This window comes from Trematomus bernacchii, unplaced genomic scaffold (assembly GCF_902827165.1).
Source record: "Trematomus bernacchii unplaced genomic scaffold, fTreBer1.1, whole genome shotgun sequence".
NCBI classification, from domain to species: Eukaryota; Metazoa; Chordata; class Actinopteri; order Perciformes; family Nototheniidae; genus Trematomus; species Trematomus bernacchii.
In genome coordinates, this window is record NW_022987802.1 from 972,809 (window position 1) to 989,603 (window position 16,795).

Consider the following 16,795-nt stretch of genomic DNA (forward strand, 5'->3'; position numbering starts at 1 on the left):
CGCAGCGGCGGCGCGTCATAGCTCCGGAATGCGGTTCACTTCCAGCTCCAAAAGATTGTCGGTCCAGAGGCAAGAGCTTCGGAGCTATGACGAGGCGTCGCTTACGTCTCTTACGTCGAGGCGTGCAGGAAACCTTACTTTGACCATCCGTTCGCTGTTATTGATCATTGTGGAGATACATGGGCTGCACAGGTTGTCATGTCCGACTATCACAAGTAGAATCATAATGAAAAATACGCCGGTAAAAAGTGCCTGTAGAAAACGGCTTAGCAAGTAGTCAGTTTAGCTTCGGTTGCTATGCTAACATCACCCATGTTATACCAGAGAAACTTTCATAACAGCGTTTGTGATGCCAAACAGCGTCAATTCAGACTGACACACATTCACTTAAGGGGAACTGGGGATATGTATCAGCTGCTTGTGTGACAGTCAGACAGTGAATACTTTAGAGCCGTGTGAGCTAACCCGGAGCTAACGGGAGAATAAACTCCCGTGGAAGAGCAGCAGCACTGCAGCGGTCGCTAAATGAAACACATTAATAAACAATGAACCACGGCACTCTGGAGAAAAGTATAAGGTTGGAGAAGTCGTTATTTAATTTAATCTGGCTTCGTATGATTAAAAGCAACACGATCATCGACCCGATGCAGTCCCCGGCCCGTTGTTGTTGTGGGAGAAAATCAGCGACGTAAACTGTGACGTCATGACGCAGCAGCGGCAGCTCTGGGCGATGTGAACAGAGCGGGAGCTGAAAAGGGAAACCGGAGCTGAACCAGAAAAGCTCTCGCTCTGAGCTAGAAAGGGAAAAGCTCTGGTGTGAAAGCCGCATCTGACAATGATATCTGTGCAGCGCCATCCAGCTTTCAAGGAGACAAGGAGGCGTTGGGCGATACAAAAACACACGTAATGAATAAAAAGAGGATAACAAGTTCAGTTTAGCCATATATATCTTAAAGCGTATGTCCCTAATGTAGTACCGCACTTTCGTCAATAATGGTATTTATTTGGTCGAGTTGTGTACTTCCATTATTACAAATGTTTTCAACAATTTTACAACTCAGAGAAATGGGGCGAAGCCTGCGAGCTAGTTCAGGAAGTCAAGTCCAGCACCAAGGATACATTTATATATATATGTATATGTATATATATGTATACATATATATACATATGTATATATATATATACATATATATACATATGTATATATATATACACATACATATACACATACATATACATATATATACGGTGCAATAATTATTTCATGCTAAATGAAGCTCTGTTGCTTGGATATCACTAGATCCTGTTACAGCGTAATATAAAAGTACATAACGATTGATGTGTAAATTAGCATAATTACTAGCTAACCGCTAGCTGCTAACTGCCGCCTCGTTAATATCAAATCTATCATAATAACAATCCATTACCATGCTGTCATGAACGTGCGGTGCTGTTACGTGTACGCAAATGGACGTGCTTGATGTGAACGAGCATTTTGGGGGGCATGGTTAAAGTTGCGCATGCGCTATGAGCGCACATACGGGTACTTCTCAGGCATGCCGGGTAATCTGTGACGTTTCGCTCTCTCAAAAGTTGGGCCATTTTATCATCATGCGCGAATGAGCAACTCTCATAGGAATGAATGAGGCCCCGCCTCCCACGCTGTATCCAGTTCTTATTATACATCCATGGCTTCTCCCCATTAGTTTGAACACTGAAGTTTTTTCTCAGTGACATGAATCATGGAGCTTCTCTCCAGAAATAAAACATGCCATTATAATATGTAAGTCAGAACAAACTAACAACAATTGCTAGCGTATTAGTCTCTGACAGCATTTCCTCTTATGTCTCGGCTGCAGGACATGGAGGCAGCTCTGAGGAACATCAGAGAGGAGGGGAGGGAACTCAGAGACAAGGTAAACTAATTATTCAGCAGAGAGCTCAGGAGAGTTTCATACCTTCCAGATTGAAAACATTTGAATATTTCACGTAAAATAACACAAACGACCAGCTCTGGTTTTAGCTTTCCATTCAAAGTCATGGAAGTTTGTAAAACATTTAGTGAAGCAGCCAGACTCACACTGTGGATATTCCTGCTTTCAGTGGAGGACCGAATGGATTTTACAGCACAGTGAAGATGGAGATGTACAGATATCTGTTGGAGTTAATGTACAGGCTTCTTTATCTTCATCCATCTAATTCTACAACAGCCTTGAAACGATATTTGCTGTTTGTTTACACTAATCATCGCTGCTGCAGATACACTCTTTCCAACACCAGGAGGATACGTCCCCTCCTGACCCAGAAAGCAATGCAGGTTCTGGTCCAGGCTCTCGTCATCTCACGCCTAGACTACTGCAACTCCCTCCTGGCTGGTCTACCTGCATGTGCCATCCCACCTCTGCAGCTCATCCAGAATGCAGCGGCTCGTCTGGTCTTCAACCTTCCTAAATGTTCCCACACCACGCGCTCCTCCGCTCCCTTCACTGGCTTCCAGTAACTGCTAGAATCCACTTCAAGACACTGGTACTAGCGTACCATGCTGTGAATGGATCTGGCCCTTCCTACATCCAGGACATGGTTAAACCGTACACCCCAGCACGTGCACTCCGCTCTGCATCAGCCAAACGGCTCGCTGCACCCGCACTGCGAGGGGGACCCAAGTTCCCATCAGCAAAAACACGTGGGTTTGATATCCTGGCTCCAAAATGGTGGAATGAGCTCCCCATTGACATCAGGACAGCAGAAAGCTCACACATCTTCAGGAGCAGACTGAAGACTCATCTCTTTCGACTCCACTTCGAGCAATAGAATTGCTAACAAAGCACTTATATACTAACAAAGCACTGGCTTATCTAAAGCTAGTTGAGTAGCACTTGAAATGTTTTGGCTCTATGAAACCTGATGTACTTTTTAGGAAAGAAATGAGTAAACCCCTGACCAGATGATGAGTGTTTGTTTGTGTGTCATTTCTACAGAAAGGAATCATGTTTGAAATACGGTTAGATGATGAAGAAGAGGAAGCAGAGGAGGATCAAGCGGAGGAAGAGGGGGAGAAAGTGGGGGATGAAAGAGAAAAGCAGCAGGAGGAGGTAAGGATGTGCAAAGAGAACTGGAGGTGGGACCTCGTTCATTCCCTGTTCGAGCTGGGTCGTTTATTTAGCTCAAAATGATCCGCTGATTTACAGGCGTTTCTTTCCCAATGTGAGTCAATGGGAAAAAGTATTTTCGTGCCCATAGAGCGGAGCAGGGATGACGTGTTTGTGTAGGTCGACCCTGAAGGAAGCTGCTCGTTCCCTCGACAGAAAGCTACGGGATTTCTCCATAGGATTTAGGAAAATTGTAAAAAAATAAGATCTGTGGAAAACGAAGCTGTTTGATAAATGTTCTGTTCAGCCGGATCATCTCCACATGTCTACCCTACTTTTATAATGTTCTAATCATAAATCTAATCTCCAGAAGCAAAATGCTAACGTGATGCTATAAAGGAACTACAGCCGAGTCCAGCAGCACGACTTCAACGTCACGCCAACTTCAGATCCATATTCAAACACACAGATTCTAAATGGAACGAGTTGAAGCGTTTGTTTGAACACTTAGCAGGAGGCAGCTACTTGCTTTCAAGCAGAACAGGGCAAACTAACTTAGAGGAGTGTTCACGTGTTCGGCGTAATGACGTACAACGGCCTCCACGACTTCTGTAGTCCTATTCAGCCACTTGGTAACAACCATCGTTTTTCAGACACGTCAACTCTTCAGAAATCACCAGTGGGGTCACTGCTGATGGATTTAATGTCCTAGAACAAAACGTGATCCGTCTCTTCAATGTGTCTCAACCACAGACCTTATTTACAGATATTTCCCTAAACCCTATGGAGAGATCCCATTGGCTCTGAGACCAGGGAACAGGAAGTGGAGAAATGCTAACTCACTTCCGGGTTTTAGGACTCGTTCCTGCACCACTCTATTGACGTCACGGACTCACACGGAAGTTGTAGTACCGTAGTTTGGCCACTACGATAATTTGCTTAAACGGCTGCCGCTTATCCTGGGGTTTTGGTAAGAGACCTCTCCTCTTTTCTCTCTCTCCTTCTGTTCCTGAACCCTGAACAGGAAGTGGACCCTCTGAACCGGACTCTGAGCTTCCAGGAGGGGGAGGAGCTGAAGCTCAGGGATTGGTCAGAGGGGAGGAGGGGGTGGAGCCAGAGGGCTCCTCAGACTCTACTGGACGCCCTCGCCAACATGGAGGTGAACTCCATCCACAGCACGGCTGTCATCGAGGAACCAGGTGCAGTACACCTGTAATACAGCTGAAAATAATGGTATACTAGTTACTACTTGTTAATTGGTATACACTCAGTTAGTAAGTCAGTTAGTGGGTTAGTCATTAGGTTAGTTTGTGAGTAAGTCAGTTAGTTGTTACTGAGTTATTTTCTTAGTTAGTCATGCAGTTAGTAAGAACGTTGGTAGGTTTATTTGTTAGTCAGTCTGTTTGTTAATTAGTCAGTAAGTCAGTTAGTTAGTTACTTAGTTAAACTCAGTTATTAGTTAGTTGGTAGGTAAGTTTGTTTTTTAGTCAGTTAGTAGGTTAGTCAGTCAGTCAGTTAGTTACACTGAGTTAGTTAGTTAGCCAGTACGTAGGTTTGTCAGTAGGTTAGGATGTTTGTTAATCAGTCATTTAGTCAGTCAGTTGTTCGGTAAGTTAGTAGGTTTGTTTGTTTGTTAGTCAGTTAATTGGTAAGTTACAATCAATCAGTCGGTTACTTAGTTAGATGGTTAATTATTTAGATATTCAGTTAGTAAGTAAGTTAGTAGGTTTGTTTTTAGTTAGTGAGGTAGTTAGTTAATCAGTTAATTGGTAAGTTACACTCAGTTAGTTAATTAGTTAGTTAGTAAGTCAGTTAGTGGGTTATTTAGTTGGTTAGTTTTTTGTCAGTTTTTTTGTTAGTTTTAGAGCGGCTGAAGGCTCTGGACCCCTGCTGGTTAAACCAACCCAGTCTCACAAAACAACGTGTAATAGCTACGTTGGTCCACAGGGCAAAACGTAGCATATTCACAAATAACCCTCTCAAGACGTGACATGGATAAAATATTTGTTCCTATTCATTTCTAATGACCAGTGTCCATGTCACGTGATCGCTAACTTTCCCAGTGAGAAAAAAAACATGGCGGACACCCGATTTATTTTTAGTGGAAAATCCTAAATTGTAGAATAGTTTGGCGTTAAAATGCTTTTTGATTACATTTTTAGCGAGAAGTGTATATTGTACTTTCAGAATCTACTTCCAGTGGATGTGCAGGATCCATAGTTTGATAGATATTACGAAGATTATTTGAGCTCCATGTTTTTTTTTACAAAATATTGTATCCATGTCACGTCTTGAGAGGGTTATTTGTGAATATACTACGTTTTGGCCTGTGGACCAACGTAGCTATTACACGGTTTTTGTGAGACCGAGTAGGTTAAACAGAAAGGTGGAGTGTAGGTGGTGCAGTGAGGAGGATGGAAGGTTCAGGTTCAGGTTCTTTATTTGTACCCATAGGTAGATTTAGTTTGCAGATAAAAAGACAAGGGATCCATCCTGGAAGCAGAAGATCTGAGAGTGCGGGGGGGTTTGTTGATGTGCAGGAGGTCGGAGAGGACCGAACTGATATACTTAGTGTATGTCCCCCCAGGTGAAGAGGCAGCAGGTCGCAGACATTGGGTCGCTGCCCCCCCCTCCACACTGCTGATCGCCCTCTCTCAGGCACAACTCTCATCATCCACTATCAACTCTACTCTACTAGAAACTGCAGGTCAGACATCACATTTACCTGAATTAGTGGTGACACGTGCACAAGATAAATCACAATGATCCTTTCCATTTGCTTGTTCTGGATGTGTGTACAGTGCACATATAACTATAGTGATAATTCCTCATAAAATCAATAAATGCACCCGTACATGACTATCAGAAGATTGAGGTATTTTGTCGAGCAATGTGTTATTCAAAAGTCTCTCCTAGTGGATGATGTTGTTCACCATATGCTGTAAATTGTATCTTGTAAACAAAACATTTAGATTGATAATATTGCTATACAGATATTTATTTGGTGCTCTCCATGTAAAGTGTGTTGTACAGGCCTGTGACCAGCAGGTGGCGCAATACCACAGATGCTTTACCATGAAGAGTGCATGTAAACTCTGCATGTCAGTAATAAGCAGTGACGTGCGGTGAGGTTCATGGCTGGTGAGGCACTGACTCTTTCAGAGTCAGATTTACAAATATTATAGCCTATTTTGACCTTAATCGAAATATTCTGTTATTTTCAAAAGCTTTTTTAGTCTGATGCTATGATTAATTTTAAACAGACCGATCAACAAAAGGATACCCAAAATCTAAATATTGGATTGTTCTTTCTAAGTAAGATCCCATTTTCATTACAGTTGTGGTCTGACCTTGACTTGAAGATGAATATAAGTCCATGCTATCCTTCTGGACAACAATCTCTATTACTGTTTTGTAAAAGTCGTCCTTATCTTCCTGTAGTTTCAAAAGTCGAGTTTGTTGTTTGCGGTAGAATAACAGTAGCAACAAGAACCTGTGGGCTCACGTGCGCCCCCTTCAGTGCGGCAGAGGTTATGGCTGCCTCCCCTTGTGATTTTTTCATTGCCGTTGTATATGTGTAGCGAGCCTAAATATCATATATACGTGAAATAAGTTATTTAGAGACTATGGATGGCGAGGATAAATGTAATCAAGGGATCTACAAACATTACATTGGTGACCTACAGTGAGATGGGAACAGGCATGCGCTTAGGGCCCGCTTTCCAGACAGTTTCTGTGGGGTGACGCATTCTGAGGTGAGGCAGAGCTCATCTGTGCCTCACCTCACCCCACAGTAACTGGCTTGAGCGCGCTCACAAAATAAGTGGCCGCGCTAAATTAGTGCCCGTGCTCCAGCAAGTTACTGTGGGCTTACGTGAGGCAGAGCACATCCCTGCCTCACTTCTCATCGCTCCCGTAGCGGAGCTCGGCACATTTGCTGATTTTGACTATAAAATGCGATTGGAATGATACAGAAATCACATTTACACAAGATCAGTGGAGACATTTTATTATTATTATTATTTAGTTTTTCTTTAATTGTTTTTCCGTTACATTGGAGTATGACAGGTGAGGCTCTGCCTCCACTGACTGCACGTCGCTGGTAATAAGGAATACATGTATAACATGTTAAGCAAAGATACATTTTCCTTGAAAGAAATGTCTAACATTTTAAAATCTTACCACTCAGTGAACAACTTGAGTTCAACAGGAAGTCATCTTTCAAACACGTTCAGTTCAATACTTTACTCATCTGGTACTTCAGTAGAAGTAGAAGTACTCAGATCTTGTACTTGAGTAAAAGTAGAAGTACACAGATCTTGTACTTGAGTAAAAGTAGAAGTACTCAGATCTTGTACTTGAGTAAAAGTAGAAGTACTCAGGTCTTGTACTTGAGTAAAAGTAGAAGTACTCAGGTCTTGTACTTGAGTAAAAGTAGAAGTACACAGATCTTGTACTTGAGTAAAAGTAGAATTACACAGATCTTGTACTTGAGTAAAAGTAGAAGTACTCAGGTCTTGTACTTGAGTAAAAGTAGAAGTACTCAGATCTTGTACTTGAGTAAAAGTAGAAGTACTCAGATCTTGTACTTGAGTAAAAGTAGAAGTACTCAGATCTTGTACTTGAGTAAAAGTAGAAGTACCAGAGTGTAGGAATACTCTGTTACAGTAAAAGTCCTGCATTCAAAATGTTGCTCAAGTAAAAGTATAAAAGTATTCTCATCAAAATATAGTGAAAGTAGCGACAGTAAAAGTAGTCATTGTGCAGATTGGTCCATTTCAGAATAATATATATGATATGTTTTATAATGATTGATGATGAAAGTGTTCTCAAAGCTGGTAAAGGTGCAGCTAGTTTGAATGACTTTGTATACTGCAGGGTAGCTTGTGGATTTACTCCAGGTGGAACTAAAGTCTGATTTAACACTTGGTTATATTTCACATCATTCATCCACATCTGTGAAGTAACTAAAGGTATTTAAATACATGTAGTGGAGGAAAAGTACACCATGTACCTCTGAACTGTAGAGGAGTAGAAGTACACAGTAGCATAACATTGAAATACTCAAGTAAACTACAAGTATCTCACAATATAATTTATAAGTAAATGTACACCTCTGTCCACTGAACTGTGTTTTCTGTTAGATTCAGAGGAAGAGGAGGAGGAGGAGGAGGAGGAAGAGGAAGACTCTGATGTGGAAATGGATGAAGATGGTCTGGAGCCGCGGTCAGACGATGACGACACGTTAGTCGACTCCACTCCTTTTTATTTTGTGCTTTAGAGTTTCAGTGGATCTTGATAAGTTCAGTTATAAGTTAACAAAATCCACCATATCAGCGTATTGCAGCTCATCCCTTAAACTCATCCCTTAAACTCATCCCTTAAACTCATCTCTTAAACTCATCTCTTAAACTCATCCCTTAAACTCATCCCTTAAACTCATCTCTTAAACTCATCCCTTAAACTCATCCCTTAAACTCATCCCTTAAACTCATCTCTTAAACTCATCCCTTAAACTCATCCCTTAAACTCATCCCTTAAACTCATCCCTTAAACTCATCCCTTAAACTCATCCTTAAACTCATCCCTTAAACTCATCCCTTAAACTCATCCCTTAAACTCATCCCTTAAACTCATCTCTTAAACTCATCCCTTAAACTCATCCCTTAAACTCATCCCTTAAACTCATCTCTTAAACTCATCCCTTAAACTCATCCCTTAAACTCATCTCTTAAACTCATCCCTTAAACTCATCTCTGAATACTGTGTGGTATGTATTTAGTCCATCAGTTAGTTAAGTAGTTAGTTAGTTAGTCAGTCAGTCAGTTAGACAGTTAATTGGTTCGTTAAACTCAGTCAATTAGTTAGATAGTCAGTCAGTTTGTTAGCTAGTTAGTAGTTAGTTAGTTAGTCAGTCATTTAGACATTAATTGGTAAGTTAAACTCAGTCAGTTAGTTAGTTAGCTAGTCAGTTAGTTAGTTAGGTAGTCAGTTAGTTAGTTAGTTAGTTAGGTAGTCAGTTAGTTAGTCAGTCAGTTAGTTAGTTAGTTAGTTAGGTAGTCAGTTAGTTAGTTAGTTAGTTAGTTAGCTAGTCAGTTAGTTAGCTAGTCAGTTAGTTAGTTAGGTAGTCAGTTAGTTAGTTAGTTAGGTAGTCAGTTAGTTAGTCAGTCAGTTAGTTAGTTAGGTAGTCAGTTAGTTAGTTTGGTAGTCAGTTAGTTAGTTAGTTAGGTAGTCAGTTAGTTAGTCAGTCAGTTAGTTAGTTAGGTAGTCAGTTAGTTAGTTTGGTAGTCAGTTAGTTAGTTAGTTAGGTAGTCAGTCAGTTAGTTAGGTAGTCAGTTAGTTAGTTAGTTAGGTAGTCAGCCAGTTAGTTAGATAGTCGGTTAGTTACACTCACTCAGTTAGTTAGATAGTTAATTGGTTAGTTAAACTCAGTCAGTTAGTTAGGTAGTCAGTTAGTTAGGTAGTCAGTCAGTTAGTTAGTTAGTTAGGTAGTCAGTTAGTTAGTTAGGTAGTCAGTCAGTTAGTTTGGTAGTCAGTCAGTTAGTTTGGTAGTCAGTCAGTTAGTTTGGTAGTCAGTCAGTTAGTTTGGTAGTCAGTCAGTCAGTTAGTTTGGTAGTTCATTGGTTAGTTACACTCACTCAGTTAGTTAGGTAGTCAGTCAGTTAGTTAGTTAGTTAGGTAGTCAGTTAGTTAGTTAGGTATTCAGTCAGTTAGTTTGGTAGTCAGTCAGTTAGTTAGTTAGTTAGGTAGTCAGTTAGTTAGTTAGGTAGTCAGTCAGTTAGTTTGGTAGTTCATTGGTTAGTTACACTCACTCAGTTAGCTAGTCAGTCAGTTAGTTTGGTAGTCAGTCAGTCAGTTAGTTAGTTAGTTAGGTAGTCAGTTAGTTAGTTAGGTAGTCAGTCAGTTAGTTTGGTAGTCAGTCAGTTAGTTAGTTAGTTAGGTAGTCAGTTAGTTAGTTAGGTAGTCAGTCAGTTAGTTTGGTAGTTCATTGGTTAGTTACACTCACTCAGTTAGTTAGATAGTTAATTGGTTAGTTAAACTCAGTCAGTTAGTTAGCTAGTCAGTCAGTTAGTTTGGTAGTTAGTTAGTCAGTCAGTTAGTTAGTTAGTTAGTTAGTTAGTCAGTCAGTTAGTTAGGTAGTCAGTTAGTTAGTTAGTTAGTTAGGTAGTCAGTTAGGTAGTCAGTTAGTTAGTTAGTTAGTTAGTTAGTTAGGTAGTCAGTTAGTTAGTTAGTTAGTTAGTTAGCTAGTCAGTTAGTTAGGTAGTCAGTTAGTTAGTTAGTTAGTTAGGTAGTCAGTTAGGTAGTCAGTTAGTTAGTTAGTTAGTTAGTTAGTTAGGTAGTCAGTTAGTTAGTTAGTTAGTTAGTTAGTTAGTTAGTTAGGTAGTCAGTTAGTTAGTCAGTCAGTTAGTTAGCTAGTCAGTTAGTTAGTTAGTTAGTTAGTTAGTCAGTCAGTTAGTTAGGTAGTCAGTTAGTTAGTTAGTTAGTTAGGTAGTCAGTTAGGTAGTCAGTTAGTTAGTTAGGTAGTCAGTTAGTTAGGTAGTCAGTCAGTTAGTTAGGTAGTCAGTTAGTTAGTTAGGTAGTCAGTCAGTTAGTTAGGTAGTCAGTTAGGTCAGTCAGTTAGTAGTAGTCAGTTAGTTAGGTAGTCAGTTAGTTAGTTAGGTAGTCAGTCAGTTAGTTAGGTAGTCAGTCAGTTAGTTAGGTAGTCAGTCAGTTAGTTAGGTAGTCAGTTAGTTAGGTAGTCAGTCAGTTAGTTAGGTAGTCAGTTAGTTAGTTAGCTAGTCAGTTAGTTAGGTAGTCAGTTAGTTAGTTAGGTAGTCAGTTAGTTAGTTAGGTAGTCAGTCAGTTAGTTAGGTAGTCAGTTAGTTAGTTAGGTAGTCAGTCAGTTAGTTAGGTAGTCAGTTAGTTAGGTAGTCAGTTAGTTAGTTAGTTAGCTAGTCAGTCAGTTAGTTAGTTAGCTAGTCAGTTAGTTAGTTAGCTAGTCAGTTAGTTAGGTAGTCAGTTAGTTAGTTAGGTAGTCAGTTAGTTAGTTAGGTAGTCAGTCAGTTAGTTAGGTAGTCAGTTAGTTAGTTAGGTAGTCAGTCAGTTAGTTAGGTAGTCAGTTAGTTAGGTAGTCAGTTAGTTAGTTAGGTAGTCAGTCAGTTAGTTCGGTAGTCAGTTAGTTAGTTAGGTAGTCAGTCAGTTAGTTAGGTAGTCAGTTAGTTAGTTAGCTAGTCAGTCAGTTAGTTAGTTAGGTAGTCAGTCAGTTAGTTAGGTAGTCAGTTAGTTAGTTAGCTAGTCAGTCAGTTAGTTAGTTAGGTAGTCAGTTAGTTAGTCAGTCAGTTAGTTAGTTAGCTAGTCAGTCAGTTAGTTTGGTAGTCAGTCAGTTAGTTAGCTAGTCAGTTAGTTAGTTAGTTAGTTAGTCAGTCAGTTAGTTAGTTAGCTAGTCAGTTAGTTAGTTAGGTAGTCAGTTAGTTAGTTAGGTAGTCAGTTAGTTAGGTAGTCAGTTAGTCAGTTAGGTAGTCAGTTAGTTAGGTAGTCAGTCAGTTAGTTAGCTAGTCAGTCAGTTAGTTAGATAGTTAATTGGTTAGTTACACTCACTCAGTTAGTTAGTTAGTTAAATGGCTTGTTGAACTCAGTCAGTTAGTTAGATAGTTAAATGGCTTGTTGAACTCAGTCAGTTAGTTAGATAGTTAAATGGCTTGTTGAACTCAGTCAGTTAGTTAGATAGTCAGTCAGTTCAGACCCGGTGCTGTGGAAGGGCCAGGGAGGGCCAGGCCCTTCCATTTGATAATCCTGCCCTCCCCCAATAAACACGTTTTTTGTATTATTTATAAAATAAAAAAATTAAGTATTTATAGTTTTTTCAATTATAAATAAACTGTGAACTTTAATGCTACTATGTATGTGATGTCACTAATATAAGAGTAATACATGAAAAACAGGTATGAAATACTATATGACAGTAAAACAAGAATACAGTTTAAAAGGGGAGTGATTTGTAAAATATCCATAAAGAAAAAGTAAATCTGTTTACAGTTCTGTTTCATATGTTGAGAGATGTATCCATAGATCTCCTCATGTTGCTCTCACAGTGCACAAGATTGATGCTTTTAACTTCAATATTAAAAAAAAAAATCTTCCCGGGGGAGCATGCCCCCGGACCCCCCCTAGAGGAGGTGAGGACCCCCCTAGAGGAGGTGAGGACCCCCTAGAGGAGGTGAGGACCCCCCTAGAGGAGGTGAGGACCCCCTAGAGGAGGTGAGGACCCCCCTAGAGGAGGTGAGGTCCGCTCCCCACTTATAAAAATAGCACTTTACCCCTGCCTATATGCCGTGAGCTGATTATCGAGTGTACTGTGTGTTTGCGTGGGGAGTGTTGCAGTAGAACATTCCACTGTAGCGCCCGGTACCTTAATGGGAAACCCTACATGTTTGAGCACCCTCGAAACGTCAAGCTACCCCACAGCACCCCCAAAAGAAAAATCTCTGGCGTCGACACTGGCCGCGGCACATGGCGGTTTTGTGTGCCCTCCCATGAAAATCATATGCCCTCTCTGTAGATTTGTTCTGGCGCCGGGTCTGAGTCAGTTAGTTAGATAGACATTACTTGGTAAGTTAAACTCAGTCAGTTAGTTAGCTAGTCAGTCAGTTAGTTTTGTAGTTAGGTAGTTAATTGGTTAGTTACACTCAGTTAGTTATTTGATGAGTTAGTCAGTTAGTTAGGCAGTTAGTCATTTAGACATTAATTGGTAAGTTAAACTCAGTCAGTTAGTTAGCTAGTCAATTAGTTTGGTAGTTAGGTAGTTAATTGGTTAGTTACACTCAGTCAGTTAGTTAGATAGTTAATTGGTTAGTTTGGTAGTTAGGTAGTTAATTGGTTAGTTACACTCAGTTAATTATTTGATGAGTTAGTCGGTTAGTTAGTTAGGTAGTCAGTCAGTTAGTTAGACAGCTAATTGGTTAGTCAAACTCAGTCAGTTAGTTAGTTAGGTAGTTAATTGGTTAGTTAAACTCAGTCAGTTAGTTAGTTAATTGGTTAGTTAAACTCAGTCAGTTAGTTAGTTAATTGGTTAGTCAAACTCAGTCAGTTAGTTAGTTAGTTAGTTAATTGGTTAGTTAAACTCAGTTAGTTATTTGATGAGTCAGTCAGTTAGTAGGTTCTTTTTTTAGTCAATCAGTTAGTTGAGTAGTTAGTTAGTGAGTGAGTTATTTGGTTAGTTACAATCAGTTAGTTAAGCAGTCTGATGGTAGTCAGTGAGTTATTTGGTTAGTTACAATCAGTTAGTTAAGCAGTCTGATGGTAGTCAGTGAGTTAGATAGTAGTTTAGTTAGAGATGAAGTCTAGATAGCACTGTAGATCTTGTACCTTGAGCTCAACAGAACCATCGCCACCTTCCGACTGAGGGAGTGTCTCACTCTCCCGTTTCTCAACAGGAACTTCGAGGAGTCTGAGGACGAGCTGAGGGAGGCGGTGGCCGACTCCATGAACAATTTGTTTGTGATGGAGGACGAGGAGAAGTTAGAGGTGCATGATGGGGTGGAGGAGGAAGAAGAGGACTCTCAACAGATCCAGCAGGCGGTCGGGGATTCACCTGCAGACGCTGTTTCCTCCGAGCCTGAAGGAGGTGGTGGTCAGTCGGGCGAAAACACGACTTCAAACCAGCAGCAGACGATCTGAGCTCTCACTACTCCTCATTTCACTTCAATTCAGATAAAGCTGCCTCAAATAAATCACTGATTCTCAGCTTGAGTTAGGAGCAGTGAGTGTAATACTGTGCCTACGTGAAGATTGAGGTACTTCATTACATTACATGTTACTTGTTAGACGCTTTTATCCAAAGCGACTTACATACTCAATACTGTGGGCAATCCCCACTGGAGCACTTTGGGGTGAAGTGTCTCAGGGACACAACGACATGCTGACTGCAGTGGGGTTTGAACCTGTGACCCCCTGATCCCAACACCAACGCACTACCCACTGCGCCACACACCTCCACTTGTATATTTTCTTTTATGCCATTTGGTGTTTCTACTCCACTAAAATTCGAAGGGAAATATTATACTTTTTCCTTTACTACCTTCAGCGTTAGTTACTTTAATGAGACTTCTGCATAAAGAAACAAATAAATAAATGTCTGATGTATTTCAATACGATACAAATATGAACATTTGACTCGTTTTCGGTTATTATGATTAATTTAGTTTCGTGTTTTTGGATTTATTTTGGATTTTCCTGCATTGGTTACTTTTACTTTTAATACTTTAACTTCATTTTGCTGATTACAACTACTTTGACTTTAGTAACATGTTCAATGCAGGACTTGTTACAGAGTATTTCTACACTGTGGTACTTCAATCAGGAGAGACTGGTTTTGATGTAACTATATATATTTAGTGACAGAAATACACAGAGGAATGTAATGATGTTGTTAAGAATAGATTAAAAATACAAAACTATTTTAATTATAACTTCATACATTAAATAATATCTTGGAGACTTTCAATTAAGAAACTGTTAATTATATATTTTATTAAGTGATGTCATGACGACCGGACAGGTGAAGACAAGTACAGCCCTCAGCTTCGACAACGGCAGAAAAGTCATATTTTAAATGCCTGATTGATCTGTTTCATAGTTACATCCTGTCCTTTCCACCGTCTGTTTACCGTCTGCTGATTGTTTGTCACGTCATTATTGTCTGCACCTGGTGTCAGTACAAATAGGTCCAGCCATTCACTGTCTCGTTGCCAGATTGTCTTGAGTGTTATGCCGAGCTCTCCTGCGTTTTCATATCATCATCCAGTTACAGTAATAGTCATAGTCCACGTTTATAGAAATAGAAAGATCAGGTAGTAGGTATTAAGTATTTTTCTAGTGTTGGATAGGTAAGCTTTAGTGTAGATATTTATTGTCTGTATTTTCTGGATCTGCTGATCCTGTGTTTTTGGAATCACCGCATATCTGGATCTTGTATCAACAAATCAAGTAAAGACTCTTTTTGTACTTGAATCCTGTGTCTGCATCCGTGCTTTTGGGTCCGCACTTTGTACATCAGTGACAGAATGTTCAGAAAAAAGTCAGAATTTTCAGAATAAAGTCAGAATTTTCAGAATAAAGTCAGAACTTTCAGAAAAAAGTCAGAATTTTCAGAAAGTCAGAATTTTCAGAATAAAGTCAGAATTTTCAGAATAAAGTCAGAATTTTCAGAAAGAAGTCAGAATTTTCAGAAAGAAGTCAGAATTTTCAGAATAAAGTCAGAATTTTCAGAATAAAGTCAGAATTTTCAGAATAAAGTCAGAATTTTCAGAAAAAAGTCAGAATTTTCAGAATAAAGTCAGAATTTTCAGAATAAAGTCAGAATTTCCAGAAAAAAGTCAGAATTTTCAGAATAAAGTCAGAATTTTCAGAAAGTCAGAATTTCCAGAAAAAAGTCAGAATTTTCAGAATAAAGTCAGAATTTTCAGAAAAAAGTCAGAATTTCCAGAAAAAAGTCAGAATTTTCAGAATAAAGTCAGAATTTTCAGAATAAAGTCAGAATTTTCAGAAAAAAGTCAGAATTTCCAGAAAAAAGTCAGAATTTTCAGAATAAAGTCAGAATTTTCAGAAAAAAGTCAGAATTTCCAGAAAAAAGTCAGAATTTCCAGAAAAAAGTCAGAATTTTCAGAAAAAAGTCAGAATTTTCAGAATAAAGTCAGAATTTTCAGAATAAAGTCAGAATTTTCAGAATAAAGTCAGAATTTTCAGAAAAAAGTCAGAATTTCCAGAAAAAAGTCAGAATTTTCAGAATAAAGTCAGAATTTTCAGAAAAAAGTCAGAATTTCCAGAAAAAAGTCAGAATTTTCAGAATAAAGTCAGAACTTTCAGAAAAAAGTCAGAATTTTCAGAATAAAGTCAGAATTTTCGGAAAAAAGTAAGAAACTGTTGTGCGTCGTCAACTGTGTTAAATATTGTATGTTTAGTTTAGTTAATAAAAGTCCGAATCAAATATACAGTAGACTCATGCTGTAGTTCACCCCTGTGTAAATAGTGTTGTACATACTCTGCCTTGTATAAATCATTTGTTTAATTAAAGACTGTGTGTTAGCTGGGATTATTCTGGCTGTGCAGATATTCTAAAAGAAAAGGAGATTATTGAAGATTTCTTCATATAACACCGTATAGTGTTTTAAATCATGAGTGCACCAGGGTAATTGGCATATGCAGCTCTCCCCTAATGAGATATTTACTTCTGAGGATCGTTTTTGATAATATGTTGTACAAATGGAAAATGTTAATGACATTTCCAACCCTGATATTCATATGCATCTGATTCTAAATGTGATATCTAAAGACTATTCGTGCAGAGCTTCTCTGTAGTCGTGTGAGTCACTTCTAAAAGCTGCAGGGTTTACTGCACACGGAGAACAGCCCTCACAAGATGGACCAGGTTGTCAACACAGCACATACAGTACAATCAATTTCGTTCACATACCACCTGTCACTCAGGGTTCATTCAATTCTGCAAGGCGGCAACACTCCTTCAAACTGGGTGGGTCTCCTGTGGTTTTCAGAAAGCTAACATGCAAATCTCATGTTTGAAATATCTTTTCTAAATTCAAAGCAGTCGATGACAAAAGTCAGGGGTCACAATTAAAGAAATACTCTTTACTCTGTGTGACTGGCGAAGCCACACAGAGTATAGTATTCAACATACTTTTCTCATCTTATTCTCTTTCTTCAGCCACACA

The 16,795-nt window shown here is 39.3% G+C and overlaps 1 protein-coding gene across 3 annotated transcripts in view; it reads left to right on the top strand.

Moving 5' to 3' along the window:
• LOC117498303 (serine/threonine-protein kinase Nek5-like) overlaps nt 1–15,157 on the top strand; it is a 35,448-nt gene extending 20,291 nt beyond the window's left edge. For all 3 annotated transcript variants that reach the window (XM_034150311.1, XM_034150312.1, XM_034150314.1), the window contains exons 10-15: nt 1,860–1,916; nt 2,979–3,092; nt 4,114–4,288; nt 5,677–5,796; nt 8,234–8,333; nt 13,502–15,157. In XM_034150311.1, the coding sequence (XP_034006202.1) occupies nt 1,860–1,916; nt 2,979–3,092; nt 4,114–4,288; nt 5,677–5,796; nt 8,234–8,333; nt 13,502–13,745 (810 nt within the window). In that variant the 3' untranslated portion in view covers nt 13,746–15,157. The remainder of the gene's footprint in view (nt 1–1,859; nt 1,917–2,978; nt 3,093–4,113; nt 4,289–5,676; nt 5,797–8,233; nt 8,334–13,501) is intronic.
• Nucleotides 15,158–16,795: the final 1,638 nt, after the last annotated feature.